Consider the following 15704-nt stretch of genomic DNA (forward strand, 5'->3'; position numbering starts at 1 on the left):
TTTAGGTATATTCAATTATTTTTACTATTGGTACAGTAATGTCTAAAATATGTATTATGATTGTTAGAAAAGCAAAGTTTTCATGCAGTAAACCTCATGTGGTTAACTTTTTTTTTTTAAATTTAAGCAAGACCTGAGCTCAGTGCTGCGTACTGTATTTAATGTGATCTGACAGATGATATTGGTATTAACTAAAGAAAAACACCCCTGACAGGGGAAAGGAGATGACAAAGCTCATCTCCTTTCTTTCTGTCCTTGCTTCAGATGTCTGTCTTGTCAGCATCTGTTCATAAGAAACCGGACAATTTAATAAGAAAACCTCAACAGGACTGTAGCTTGTGTAGTGATGTCAGTGATAAAAATCTAATGTGGAGTGGGATTAAAGAGAAAAGAAGTTTGTGCGATTTCAAACACCTTAAACGGCAAAAGGTTTAAACAAACAATCACAAAAGGCATTTATTCATAAAAAAAATCCAATTATCCTGTTTAAACAGCGACATATTCACAATTCCAAATTGTAGGAATGTGAATTATTTTACAAACATGTGTTCATCTCAACTATTGCTTCAGTCAAGGTGGAGCATACAGTTTTGTACACGCCACCTCACATTAGGCGGTTGGTATTTCAGTTTGAGCCGTCTTCCCTTGATCTTTTTCAGACCCATGCAGTCTCTGGGTTCAGCAGCTGATGAGAGTAGATGGCATCTTCATAGTGGTATTTTTCTGCTATGGCCATGATGGAGTCGTGGCATCTGATTGTACTCAAAACCTTTAGTAGGTCAACCACAGCAGCCCTATAGCAGAAACACATGATTCTGATTACAACATTTGTTGGGTGGGGGTGGGGAACATCTGCACAAACGTATGAAGATAATGACTTTATAGAAATATTGCTGTCACACTGCAGGAAAGTCTCCAATAGCTTGTGTATCAAGTGAAACAAAAAAATCTAGCAATATAAAATTAATTTAAAAAGGGCATCTATTTGATGTTGACTTATCGTACTGTTTTCTACAAAAACATGCTTTATTACCTGGTGTTGGGATCTGTGGGAGGCTGCTGTTTACAGATGGCATGAACTTTCTGAACTATGTGGTTTCTGAAATTGTGGAGCTGAGGCAAACAGGTGCTCTCCCCTTTAAACCAAGACGGGGGTAAACCATCTGCTATCTGAGGAGGGAGCGAGGAGTGATAAAGCATCATTATCAACGTCAAACTAATATGTAGAACACCAACAACTGTGATGCATTCAAATACCTTTTTGCATGCATAAACAGCATTGTTGGACAACGTGTGACTGCACAGTGTGGTCATGAGGTATCGGTTCAACAGCTTGTCCAGCATCAGTTCCTTCAATACAGACTCGGGGAGCAGTAAATCCCACTTCCCCATATTGCCTAAGAGCTAAATGAAAAGCAATGCAATTGATATTAGCTTGAGAAGTTTCAAAATACAGTCAAAATCTGACAACACAAATGTCTGAGCAGTACTTTTACAGCTGTCCAGAACCGCTGATCTCTGAAGTGACGCTGAGGTGAAGACGCCTCTTCAAGAAACCTGAATAGAAGATCAGACAGTATAAATAAAGTGCAAATACAACAGGTTTAAATGACCATATCTGACTATTATCTGACAATTTTATCTAATGACTGAAGAGAGTTTTAGATACATTTCCTTATTTAATACAAGGAAGTACTATACTTTCTATCAAATAAGGAACAAAAGGATACAAAATGCAGGTGTTGTACTCAACACCTGATATTCATTTTTAAACACATCAAACAGAAACTCACTTTTTGGGGTACAGGGGAATAAAGACATCTTCATCTACACAGCTTCTCAGCCTGCGAACCAGAGCCTCTGTGAATGCCTGAGTGGGAGACAAATACACAAAATATGTATCTGAAAGTACGACCCAGTAAATAATAGGCACGTTTTAAATGGTAAAAGACAACAGCAAAGGTGAGTTTTGTTTTGAAAAATGTGTAAGTGTTGGCTTTACCTTGACTGGCTTGCTATGCTCTCCTTCAAAGACAGAATAGTCCTCCTTCAGACTGTGGCACACATCAGTCAGACAGACAGACTGTTGGTGGGACATGGGATCCCACACCAGCTCCACATAAGCTGGAAACAAAGACACACAAAGACAGGCAGGGTCAGTATTTGACACATCTCGTGTCTGTAGTTGAGGTCATTATAATGTGCATATGGATTTTTCAAAGACCAGCAGAGAGCAATCAATATAAAAGGCTAAGAGGAATTCAAGGCAAACCTTCGTTCCAATATAACTATACCAGGCAAGGGAGACCACTGTAAAATATTAGTTATAGGCAGAGTGACTTGGTAATTCATTTGGTATGGACTGTTAATTTTGCTGCATAAAGCTATTCTAAATCCCTAAGACGATTCATACATTCTGGACCTAAAAAATGATTTAGATTTGATTATCCACAGCACCTGAAAAGCTGAACCAAAAAGCAAAGTAAAAGAAAAAAATGCTCAGATAATACTGCCTCAGATTAAATCATGAAATGGATTTTAGTTTAAAAATGAAAAAGCAATGACCCCTATGCAGTCCTGTACTTGGATGTTTTTGCTTCTTAAATTATGGGGAGCACAGATCATTGAGTCCACAGTACCAGTCATTTTGGGTACGACGGTCCTCTCTATGACGCTGGACAGCGTCTGTCTGTCTGTGTGCTCCAGCTCTTCGTGGCCATGTCCATGACAAAAGGTCTCCACTGCTGTGAACCATGGGAGGTTTTCAAAGTCTCCACTGGTATCCTGAGACACAACAATAAATCTATGGTTATTGCTGCATATTATAACATCATAACTAATGGCAGCTGTGTTTACAGTTCAATTCCCCAGACATGGATTAAGCCTAGTCCTGGACCACAAACTTTTTTTTTTTTTTTAAATGCAGGTCTTAGTCTGGGAGTAGCGTTAATCCATGTCTAAAACCTCAAACCCTCTGTATGCGTACACAAGTTCAAGTACTTTTAAAGGGTTCCACGCCAGCAGCTGATGCCTGATGATGGGGTTCAGCAACTTGGGCAGACACAGAGAGATATAAGCATTGTGGTAGGACTCCGAGTAGCATTCCCTCCATTCTTCAAAGCGAGACAGAATCTTTTTAACACTGCAGAAGTCTTCTTGGACATCAGAAAATACTGCCTTAGACCTCAACAGTATGTCAGCTGGAGCAGACACAGAAAGGGGAAGAAAAGAGAGACAGATAAATACACAGGCATCAAGCAAATCAGGATTTTCTCAAGTTTATAGCCTAGAAACTAAAAGAGAAAGCCACAAAGAGAGAAGAGAGTTGCCGTAATAAATAGAAAATATTTATATTGCAGTCTTGCAGAATTTAATTGTATTATACTTCACTGTGTTTAAGGTACACCGTTTTAGCAAAGCCTTCGCCTACAAATTGATGCTCATACAGAGAGCTGAACAACCACGCCTCACCTATGTTCTTCTGCAGCTGCTCCTGCTCTTCTGCTGAAGGTTGTGTGTCTTCAGCCATATCAAAGTCTTCCTCAGTTTTAACACCGACGTTTACCTCACTGGAACACAGAGACAAATATTAAACCCATATCTGTGCAAGACTAGAATGGAGTACCTGCTCAAATGCATGCATATACTTCCTTTTTCTAATACATGAACAGAATAAATTAGAAAAGTAACAAAGCAAACCAGGAAATGTAATCTTGAAAGGTATTTCATTACACTCACCACTGAGTTTCTGATCCATTGGCTGAACTTGCACTCTGCTCTGCTATGTTATCTACAAATTACATCCAGTTAATTTAAATATTACATCCTGAGACACACTGCACAGTAGGTTTTAATATACGTGGAGAGACACACACACACACACACACTTCACTCACAGCTAAGCTGCTGCAGGTGGTCTGCCTGCTCCTTAATCTTCTCTCGTCTCTGAGCCAACAGCGCCTCCATCTGGTCAGACAGCAGAGTGTGCAACTCCAGCTCCAGAGAGTTTATCTCAACAACCTTCAGCAAATAAAAGGAGAGTCACCTAAATTATTGTGGGATTATTTATCTGGGATAATTTAGTCAAGTATTGAGAAAAAAAAACAGATAATGCTGTACTGGTTTATATCATATGAATACACAGTAGAACAATTTAAAGCTTAAAGATAAACTACTCTTTTTTTCAGTTGTTGCTTTAAATGTTAACTTTTCTTTTCTGACCTTCTCCTGCAAACACTCCACCATGTTGTGGGCATAAGTCGTCATGGTCCTGTAAAACTTAAGCTGCTTCTCTGAGGAGCTTTCCTCCAGATTCTCCAACGAGGTTTTAGCACCCTCAACATCGCCCTCCATCCTTCTGAGCTCTGCCTGGCGTGCTCTGTACACCTCCTTCAACGAATCAAGTCTAGGAAGAAAAAAAATATTACAAAGTGGAGGAGTTAAGTGTACAATGGGGGGAAATGTGTGTTGCATGTTTTGGCAGCATGCAGTAATAAAAGCACAGTGTATAAATGTAATGTTTATTGGCCTCTGGAATCATGCTAATAGGAATTACTACTGCTGTACAGTGTATCATTTAAACATTTAATCCTAATCTGTTCTGTCATTAATATTTTAAATCGTTATAGTGTGTGGAATAAAGAGCAAACTAACTTTCCAGCGATCCTTCTCTTGACCGTTGAGACAGTGACAGGGGGAAGCATCTTTGGAACTTTGACTCCTGCAGATTTCTTCTTCTGTCTTCCTCTATCTCGCCTGCTTATGCTACTGCTGCTGTAGCTGCTGGACTCACTGCCAGATGGGCTCTAATGAAAAATATCAGGATAAAAGGAGGATAAAAAGACAAAAAGCAATGACAGCAGAACAATGCAAAAAGACACGCATAAAGGTATAAAACAGGTGCATAACTTACAGTAACAGCATTTATAGATATGTGCTAACAGAATAATGAGAATCAAAAACAAGATGTTAATTGGCCCTCATACCTGCTCCCCTGGTCGTCTTTTGACTCCCTTCCCAATTTGTGTCTCTTCCCAGAGTTCCTGCTCCTCCCCATCAGTCCCTGACCGACTGCCATCACTTTCTCCTAAAACACACAGAATAGGACAATTAAAATTCACGGTTTGGTTAAAATCCATACGAACTATTCAGACAGGCCTATTATGACAAATTTCACCTTTCTTTTTTAACTTAAACAGCTTTCACATTTTCATGCTTCCCCACCGTTCTTCTTCTCTCTACACCTGCCATTTCTCTCTCTCTTTCTCACCTCCTCATACTATTTTTTCTGTATCCCGCCCTCTCATACCAAGTTTCTCAGCAATTCTTTCCCTGATGCTCCTCATCCGTGGGGCAAACTCGATTCTCCTCTCATGATCATCCAGCTCATTATCATCATCATCGACTCTGTCATCTTCATCCTCCCTGCTGTAGTGATCTGGTGTGCTGCCAGCTGAACTCTGGCCATCTCTACTGAGGGGAATGAATTCTTTCTGGGTTCGATTGGCACGACGCCGTCTCTTGGCTGCCTCGATCTCTCTAGCATTGGGGATATTTACTGCAGGCACAAACAAAGCAGAAGAAATTTAAAAACACAGCCATGAATCCAGATTAACAACTGATGATTTTAATCATATCATGTAGTCCTAACAATCTGAGAGTCCTTCTCTTTGACAAAACATACCGGGCGTATAAGAAGAACTGCTAGAGTCTGAGGCTGAGCTGGCTGAAGGAGATCCCACTCCACGTTCATCGCTATCACTGTCATCATTGCTCCCATTATCCTTGTCATCATCATCGTCATCATCCACAGAATGTGGTGACGCCTGACTGCTATAATCTTGCCTGGGTGAAGCAGATGATGAGACAGCACCACCAGCCCCTGAAGGTGGAAGAGAGAACAGGAAGCCATTGATTTTAGCTAAAAGGCATAAAAATGTTTATTCCGTCTACTCACCAAAAATGTGTTCTGGTATACATTAGATATTGCAAAGAATCTATATATGTAAACCCTTAACAGTATAATCTTAAGATTAGAAAGGATTAGAAAAATAGTCATTTTGGTTTATTTATGACCAAAAGGGATTTGAAAACACATCAATTTCTGTCAAATAAGTTACCACAGCCTCATTGCCTCTACCAAAATCATCTCTAAACTGCAGAGACTAAACCAGGAAAAAACCTGTGAACACATGGATCTGTTGCTGTCACTTCCCTACTCATCACCTCCTATGGAATGGATGCATTCTTTTGGATACACATATCACACCTGTCCAGTGAGTGTATTTAATGCACATATACTGTATTCAAGATCTGTTTCTAAGAGTTCTTGTTCCCATCATGGACCTACCTGTGCTGACGATGGTCTTGGCAGGCGGAGCCTCCTTCTTCCTAATTTGGAACAGAACTGTTTTCTCAGATGACTTCTTCAATTTAAACGTAGACTCCTCAGCTATGAGAAGGTGAAACAAACCAGAATTATATGCCGTTACATTGGGCAATCACCGCCAACCGCCATCCTCTGTTAGGATGATCAGACCACTACAAACTAAATGTTGGGTATTCCAGCTGCAGCTCTGTTAGATAATCCTCACTGGGTTTCAATATGGATTCCCCCATAGATCAGCTTTTCTTCATAAGTCACACGTTTTTAGGGGGGAATCGTATGTTTTTACTTTTGCAAAGTAGAGCCACACAAAATGTGTGACATTGTCTCAATATGTGGGAAATGGTGTCTATTGTCACCTTCGGGTCCAATAAAGTAAAACACATGGGGTTCAAGAGGCATCTGGGCAGATGATGTGGACAGATGACAGGGAAAGCACTGACAGTGGATAAAATCATTTAGGAACTCTATGAACTGTCACTGTATCTTTGAGGTTTAGGTTCTTCACCTCTTTTACCAACAGATAACAGGAGATTAATATTTCCAAATTCCTAACGTTGCTCTAAAGTTGTCAGTGAGCTGAGGAGTCAAAGATATTTACCTTAAAGCGCCTCGTTTACATTTACTTACCTTCCTTATCATCGGAGAAACTCAAAACAGAGGTTTCTTTCTTTTTGGTCCCCTCCTGGTCTTTCTTTCTCTCTTCTCTTTCTTCTGTCATTTCCACGCTCTCCCCGTCTTCTCCGTCACTGGAATCCGGCTTCGGAGGCGTCGCTTCCCGCTTGGAGCTGCAAGTGATGCCGCGGCTCTGCGCGGCTTTAAGGGGCTTATTTACCACAGCTGGAGCGGTTTTCTCCGGGTTTTCCTCTCCTTCTTCGCTCTTCTTTGGCTGGTCCTCATCGTCGCTGGAGCAGTCTTTTCTTTGCCGAAAGTTTCTCCGGGGTTTCTTGTTGAACATTTTGCTCCACTCACCATGGAGGTAGCAAAGTTGTAAACTAGCCGTAAACCGCGAAAATCGTTTGGAAATGTCGCAAAGCTGCCGCAAGTACGCCTCAAGGGAATATGGGTAATAGAGTACATGTTTAGTTTTTCAGAAGAAAAACGCTTGCACATTATAGTAAACTAAACACAGAAATAAATAATAATAATTAACAATAGTTAGTCATCTCATTAAAATTACTACATAAAGCAGCGCTCTGTGGGAATAAACTGGAGTCAAAACAGAACCTGGGATGAAAATAGCACTTTTTTAAAACTTTACTAGGTTAGAGGAACCACACGGACACAAACAGAAAAACACAAACTATTGACAATGTGTAGCAGTGAATGATATACACAGCATCGCTATTATAGTTTTGTATTATTTATTAAGTTTTTTTTAGATATCAGTTAAATAAAAATTCGTTGTACTTCTTAGCTGAGCTTTCCATGACCACAGTAACCAGTCATGTTCTTGCGTATATCCACTGAAGCAGTTTTAAATAACATTACATGAATTAATGTTAAAGAACATCACATGAAGTAAAAACTATTGGTTTAACTGTAGGTGGAAAAATATATGTTTGTAGGTTTTAGAAGATAGACTCCTTATGTCCTTCACAGTGGTCCACTGCCTATTATTCCCCATATTTTGCAAACGATATACAAAAGACCAGACTATAATTCATTGTCTTAGTTACTTAGTTACTGGGATTAAATCGTGTTTTTAAATGCAACTGCTATATCAGTAGTGGGCATGTATGGTACGTAATGAGTGTTCATGGAGGCAGGAGATCTGTTAACATTAAAATTATCATCCACTGAATTTTCTATAATTTAAAAAAAATCTCTTTGCAGCCATCATGCATTCCCTCAGAGCTTGTGATCTCGTCCCACTGAAGCAGCCAAATCTGGCCAAATTACAGTCCAGGTAAGTTACTAAGAAATTTCCAACCAGTTTTGGAAATGACTGATTGCTGGACACCCAACTGCCACCCACATTAAACAAGATGTCTAATTTAAGGCAACAGTGTCCCTTCAAAGTCTGGATTATTTGGGTGTTATCCCAATTCTGAGCTTTGGAAATTTACACAGCTAAACCCGGTTAAAAACAGGCAATGATTTGATTTACCGATCTAATACAGTACATTATTAGTTGGCTATATAGGCTGATCCAAATTTCCAAAGTGAGCTACTCTTTGTGACTTTAATCGCAGAGGATTTCTGAATTGTTTCTTGCAAATGTGCAATTGTGTAATCTCAGAATATATGACTATATAATCTCAGAGTGTATGGCTGTATAATCTCAGAACACATGACTGTATAATCACAGAACGTGTACCTATATAATTTCAAAATATATGACTGTATACTGTCAGAATATCCTTATCTCATAATTTGTCATGAATAATCTCCAAGTCATACAAGGATTTTAATCTCTTCTCCATTATTCTCCTAGTCTGGCTCCATATTGTATAATATTACCCTCACTTGTCTCTTATCTGCCTCCCATCCCATCGATTGTTCTCCTTCTCCATCTGTTCCACTTTTATTCCTCCCTTTCTCTCTCCTCCCACTTGCCGGACGTTAGCAGCGCCTCACAGGCTCCAATCACTCGTCGTCAGCCATGTTGTTGGTGTGACACACCGAGCTGTCAGCAACAGGTTCTCTTGAGCAGAAACGTTAACAAACTTAACATATCTCCTGAAAACGGCAGCTCTCCGCGGATACTAAACTTTGAGAGCGTGTGTGGGAAACCGTCCAGAAGTGGTGGCTCGTCATTTGCGGCCTCTCGAAAGCTCAGAAGTTGATGTTTTTGAACCGTAGCGGTGAGAGAGGTAGGCAAGCGAAACTGCTTATCTAAGCATGACCGTAAGTTTGATGTTCTCATAATAATCCTTTATAGACTCCCTGTTGACTTTTCGATATTTTTAATGACTTTTCCGTGTTCGTGTTTCCTTGTGTACCTTGTTTAATTTGAAAATTTGAAAATATGAAAGGAAAAAGTGTTCAGAGGTGATGCTTCACCGTGGGTGCCAAACAACCTGGGACCGTCAGAGTTGGGTTAGCTTGCTAAGTTGTGTGTTTTCATTAAATGTTTTTTGTGGACAATCAGATGAGGAGTGTTTGTTGGCGCTTATTTTATGGCGAAAGTGTATCTGGGAGGTTTGTGAGAGCAGATTTGCAGGAAAGTCTCCTAAATTCCTTTTGGTTCAAACTAGTTGAGCAGGTTGCAGGCAGGTCTCAATGACTGGTGACAAGTGATCAGGGAATGCGACTCTTTCGGTTTATCTAGAGACACATAAACAGAGATGAAGGTTGTAAATGACGTTACCGTCCCCAAGTGGAAATGTTTGTATGAATTATTGGCCTGCTCGGTCTCAATTGTGCAAAGTGACCTAATTGGTGAAAGCCGAGGCCCACACAAATATATTTAATGAAAGAATTCAAAATATATTTCTTGTGTTAATTCCAACTCAATAGCTGACAGGGTTACTTCACCATATTTATTATAGGCTACTGTAGATTGGTGCTGCTGCACCCAATCGTTCTTCCCTGCGAAATCTCTGTTTTTACAATTAATTAAGACCATGAACAGTGAGCTTGGGGGGAGCTAACTGAAATAGTATTGGGATTGTAGAAAACTATTATCCACACATCTATGCATTTTCTGAATTGCTTATCCAATTCAGGATCGTGGGGGTTCTGGAGCATGTCCCGGCTGTAATAAGATCAGAGGTGGGGTGCACCCTGGACAGGTCGCCAGTCTACCACAGGGCTAACATTAACACCTACAGCCAGTTTACAATCAACAATTAACCTAACATACAAGTCCTTGGGCTGTGAGAGAAAACTCACGCAGAAGGGTCCCAAGCCTGGAGGGTAATCCCATTCCTTCTTGCTGGGAAGTGCTAATCACTGCACTACTATGCCGCTCACTAATAATAAAAATTATTAAAAATTAAAATATAATGAGGGAAAATTCTTTTAGTTTTTATAAGTCTGGTCAAACTGGGTCAACAAAACTTAAACCAGGAGGTATTCGTGCATATGATCAACTATAACTAAAGTGAAGGTAATAAAAACTTAACTGAAATAAGGGAACACAATGTGGAAAGTAACTGAACTGAAATAAAAATTAATCTGGAAACATGATACAATCTACAAATAATATGAACTACTGTGAGTGATGATTGCAAATAAGTTTAATTAAAAAACTTGGGGGGGAAAATGCAGGATAACATATTGCAGCATTTATCTTTCTAACTTGGCAGGATGTTGTTTAAAAACCACATCAGCACAAAAAATTATCATCATTTGCTCCGGTGCTGTCTATTTCAGTGCAAATATTTTGTTATTGCATAACACTGATAAGTGGAGAGATAGTTCTTTTAGCTTTTTTTTTTTTTTTTTTTTTTTTCTTAAAAGAGTCTTTTACCCGAAGGCCAACCTTATTAGAGAGTTGCTTGGAAAAAAAATAAGTGACAGAGATTTAGAGAAAATGCTTGAAAGGTCTGGAATGAAGTGCATGCTGAGTGTATCTGCTGTTCTTTTCTTTTGAGAAAAGCAATATTCCACCAGTGTAGCATTTATCCTACCAGCACTGGGTAGTCATTTTGTTCCCCTAAATTGACAGGAAAATGCACAAATGTCTCTCTAATAAGGTAACAAAGACTTATGGCCTTTAATATATGTGGGCACATCATGTTTGCGTACATCATCACCTACCAGAGTTCTGTTGTAGGCTATTAAAACCCTGAAATCAGCAAAATATTAAAGTGGTTAACATGCTGAGTTAGTACAGGGAGGAGTCTTACCAAGCTGCAGCTCTTTGTGTCCAATCCTAACTTGATGCTTGTCATTTTAATACTGGACACTAAGCAGCAGCCTACCGTTTTCCTCATCCAACTTCCATTTATTATATACATATTGGTCCGACATTAACTTGTCAGTCAAACCAGACTCGCAGTCTTTTTTAAGTTGGCAGTGGTGAAGCATTGCCATGTTCCCACTGAGCCACATGCACAAGCCAAACAACAAATTTAGAAGTGTACGTTCTCCAGCCCTGTCATATTCAGATAGATGGACAAATCAAGGTGAGTCAAACCCAGGCTAAAAGAGGGAGAGGTGTGCCATGCCTCTTAAGAAAACAAAATCTGGCATTGCAAACATAGTTAATCAAACCCAATCTGAAACGCTGCTGGTTTGCTTTGCAGCCCTGAGCGTGGTAGATGGGTGTTTACTGCAGAGCGGGTGGATGCTGAAGTATCACTTTAATAAAACTACCCGTTAGTTGTCTCTGTATTGTGGGAAGGAATTGAAAATACACATTAAAAACAGCTGAAGAGAAAGCTTGGGTAATTTTACTGTACACAAAGGAGGACACAGAGGGGAAGAAAGGATGTTATCGGGCAGAAACAGAACTGTGGATGGAGTTGATGTCATTGGTGTGAGGTCAGTGAGCGAGGCGGCAGAAAATCAATCATTCCTTAGAACGGCATTCACGCAGTGTTTGTCTCTGAAAAGAGCAGTGATGATGACAGGACTGGCAGGGTGCAGTTTTACATGCAAAGTTATGAGAGTTGGTGAGAAAGTTGGGGGGGGGGTTGCTCAAAAGATGGTCACGAATGAGGAACTTGAGCAAGGAGAATATGTTTCTGTTCTCAGTCTCATCCCTATCCCTGACAGTGTTACGTCATGTTTGTTATTTCTTGATTCACTCTAAGCAAGGGTGTAATGGCAGTGAGGTACACAGTAGCACAAAGCAAAAGGTATAAACAGACAGAAAGAAAGGCACATATGGTTCAAAGTGTCTACTGAAGAAGCTAAGGTCAGAAACAGTCATGCCATTTATCCAACAGGTTTCACTGTTGTGTATGCTAACTGATAGACAAGCAGGTCCACAGCAGAACTCCAAAGAGCAAATTGATATGCATATAAACACAAAAACTCTTGATTGTAGTTTGTAAAGAAAAGCTCTTTCCGCAATGGAATTTAGACTGTTATGGTCGAAGAAAAATAAGATCTAATGTCCCACTGTTCATTTTGATTATTTCTTTCAGTATACAGTGGTTATGTGGTGTTATGGACATCAGTGTTACTGTTTTGCTGGCTGTTAGCAAGTATACTACAGTGTTTCACCACCTCTCCACCATTGTGAAAGAGCTGTTTCATGAACTGCAGGTTGGGACACTGAGTCACATGTCTATTTATGTACCGAACTATGACAAAAGCAATGGCTATTGCATGTGTGTTCACACCAAGATGAGTGGACACATTAGGCAGACTTATGTGTTTTGCTACCCAGGGGTTTATCATATTTTCCACTTCTCAGAATTCTAGTTATACAGACAAGCTGTATAACAGACAAGCTGTATAACAGCTGTTCTTTTTTGGGTTGTTTTATTTTTAAATCCAGAACTACACAAGGTTTTTAAAAAATATTGTTCATGCACACACTGTAACTCAAAAACAGCATCACACACAAATAGAGCTAGAATTAGGAGGAAGTCAAAGTGTTGGGCATAGGAACATCAGTAGCTTGGATTCTTGCTGTTATTCAGATTTGAAGACATGCATTGCGGTTGCTGCTCTATTGTCATTACAGAGAGCTTCTGTTCACTACTACTGTAGTGCATTCAGAGGTTTTTAGACATTCAAGTTTTTATTTCAGTTTTTTTACAGAACTATGTACATTACGCCACACTTATTGTAAACTTTGGTAAATCAATGAAAATATCAAATTTTCTTTTTCATTTATATGTTGATTATAGCAGCAGTAACAGCCTCAGTCCTTTGTGGGAATTATCACATATGTTTGACACACCTTTCTTTTGGACGTTTCTACGTTTTCTATCGTTTTTCAAACTCAACACAACTCATAAGGAGTGTTGGTCCACAGTAAATTCACAGTCTGAGAGCTTTGTTGGGTTTGTGCCCAGATTGTGGCAGGGTCAGTTCAAGATTGTCAGTGGGGAGCCACCCTGTGTTTTCTTGGCAGGATCCTTAAGGTTGTTGTCTTGTTGAAAACCACAGATCCTGAGCGCCCAGTCTCTGCCTGGTGTCTCCTGCAAATGCTGTTGGGAACTGTGGCTTTATTCAAAAGTTCATATTTCAAACCATAGACAGTATAAAAGACCTACCAGGATGTCACCTTTTGAAGTTTTGTTTTGAAGCCTTGAGATGAACGTCAATAAAGGTAGCTGTTTTCCTAATAGACCAGGGGTGTCAAACTCAAATACACAGTGGGCCAAAATTCAAAACTAGAACAAGGTCGCGGGCTAACATTAATATTTATTGAAAAATATCTTCCTCCAGATTTAAGAATGAATCTCTTCTTATGGACTCAAACAAGTTTTGCTGAAAAACTGAATGTGGAACAAGCAAAGCTTAATACTAAACAATGTATATATTAGCTGTATAATACCAGTAGGCCAGCTCTAATAGTAATTTGGTATGGCTTCGCGGGCCAAATGTAATTAGGCTGCGGGCCAGAGTTTGACACCTATGTAATAGACTTTTATAGGATTAGAAGTTTTTTGCAACTACAGCTATCGCCATCTGGTGGCCACTAGGTAAAATCCACATTTTTTTTTTAGGGGCTTCTTATTTTTGTAACAAGGAAGCTATGTCCATCCTCTTTATGCTCTCTGAGTTAAATTCAACAAACATAAGTAGAATAATATATAGCTCACTTAACTTGTCACGGTTTCCATTGGATCTTTTTTTCTTTTGGTTTCACAAGACTTTTTTTCAGCTTTGCCAGTTTCTCTTGTTTGTCTGGTACTAAGCTCACCACCTTTCACAAATTGTATCTGCCTGCCTGTCTCCTAAATGTAGTTAGAGGTGCATTTTTCTGCTTTCGTATTTGATAACTATCAGCACATGGCTTCTAGGTGAGTTATTTCGCCTGCTTGCAGTAATGGCACATTCCATCTACAAGGCAGCTGTCTCCTTGATAGAGCGATTCAGTTGTGTCAAAACAGTGCATCTAGCTTAGAATCTGTTTTTGCTTTTCCTTTTCCTACTTGTTTTTAGATGTTTTTAAAAGGTTCTGTATCACTGGTTAAGTATAGATGAGGTTAGTTTTTAAGTTAGGTGGAGCTCTGGTTGTTGATCTTCACTCTGATTTTACCTTCGGGGAGTCTATGCAAATGGTGGAGCAGAGGTATTCATTTAGCAGCACAAGGCTTCTACTGAGGCAGTGTGTATTTATGTGGAGGGCGACTCCAGAAGGTATTTGCATGAAGTTTGCAAAGCTGACTCTGCCACTGAGGTCACTCCTTTGTGCTAGCCAAGTCCGACGTTCAATCGGTCAGTTGGTCAGGCAGCCGCCCTGTGAGGAAAGTTAGACTGCTTGCTTACTGTGGAAACAGTAAACCTTAAAGCCAACAGTCTGCTGCTTTCTTTCACTTATTCATTCAGATTCCTGTAGTGTTGGGTTACCAGACATTAGATTCCATGACTTCAGTGTCAGTGGCTTTCAAATACCTCCATAAGTAAGTACATTTCTTGAAAGGAACAACCAAACCATCCATTGTCACTGCTGATGGCAATATAGAGAGTACAATGATATGCTCTAAATTCATTTAAAACTAGTACGATTGTATTTGATGCTCTCCATCTAAACAGCTAGGAAAATAGATGGGAGAAGCAGAGGAAAGAATGGATGATCAGAGATATCGAATAAGAGTATGGTCTGACTCGGGAAAGGAAGGAGAGAGGGAGAGTGACAGATGGCAGGCAGTAGATTAGCCCTCTCTTGTTATTCTCTGCCCTTGTAAGAGTGTCAGCCAGGCACTTTCTTTCTGTTTTTTTTCCTCTCCCTCATTCATATTCTCATGCACAGGCTTCTTGTCACCAGATATGTCAGTAATCACCTATAAATGACTCTTTAATCTGGAATACTGTGTCAGTTTCAACCACAGCTCTCACGCTTATTTTTTAGGACATTAAAAGCTGCCTCTCTCTCGCCAAGATCTGTGATCACTTCCTGTCAACTGATGTTGATTAAGGAAATGCTTCTGTTCGTAGGTTAGGCAGGAAGTGCTGAGCGGAATGATTAGAATTTCTCTCCTGCTTTTCCTCCTCCACCTTCATCATGTGAATCTGAGCGGCTGATGGCAGTGTGATGATAACAGGGAAAGTTGTCATTCTAAAGATGCGAATATGAAATGAAAAGAGAAAATGTGAAGAAAATAGTTGACGTACCAGTCGGACAGTTAAAGATTACATCTGTATTCAGTGTTGCATTACTACTGTTATTAATGGTTCTATAAATAAGTTCACACGACATTCATAACTGTCTCAGATCTAAACAATTCTGTTCTGTTGTGCATGT

General features: G+C 39.7%; 2 protein-coding genes across 2 annotated transcripts in view; one reads left to right on the forward strand and one right to left on the reverse strand.

Annotated features, from left to right (window-relative positions):
- Positions 1-430: 430 nt before the first annotated feature.
- On the reverse strand, positions 431-7402 carry gcfc2 (GC-rich sequence DNA-binding factor 2). The gene is made up of 18 exons (XM_004539501.2): positions 7016-7402; positions 6350-6451; positions 5684-5881; positions 5309-5557; positions 4986-5086; positions 4654-4805; positions 4222-4405; positions 3897-4020; positions 3739-3790; positions 3472-3569; positions 3001-3200; positions 2640-2784; positions 2003-2124; positions 1794-1870; positions 1491-1557; positions 1258-1404; positions 1034-1170; positions 431-794 (listed from the first exon to the last, which is right to left on the reverse strand). Exons 1-18 carry the CDS (start codon positions 7341-7343, stop codon positions 656-658), a joined length of 2622 nt encoding a protein of 873 aa, XP_004539558.1. The 5' UTR covers positions 7344-7402; the 3' UTR covers positions 431-655.
- Positions 7403-8949: 1547 nt separating this feature from the next.
- The window catches only part of itsn2b (intersectin 2b), a 37975-nt gene continuing 31220 nt past the window's right edge, over positions 8950-15704 (forward strand). The window contains exon 1 of the mRNA XM_012920336.2: positions 8950-9201. The gene's annotated coding sequence lies outside the window, so the exon portion shown is untranslated. The remainder of the gene's footprint in view (positions 9202-15704) is intronic.

Source organism: Maylandia zebra, linkage group LG1, assembly GCF_041146795.1.
Source record: "Maylandia zebra isolate NMK-2024a linkage group LG1, Mzebra_GT3a, whole genome shotgun sequence".
In the NCBI taxonomy this organism is placed as follows: Eukaryota; Metazoa; Chordata; class Actinopteri; order Cichliformes; family Cichlidae; genus Maylandia; species Maylandia zebra.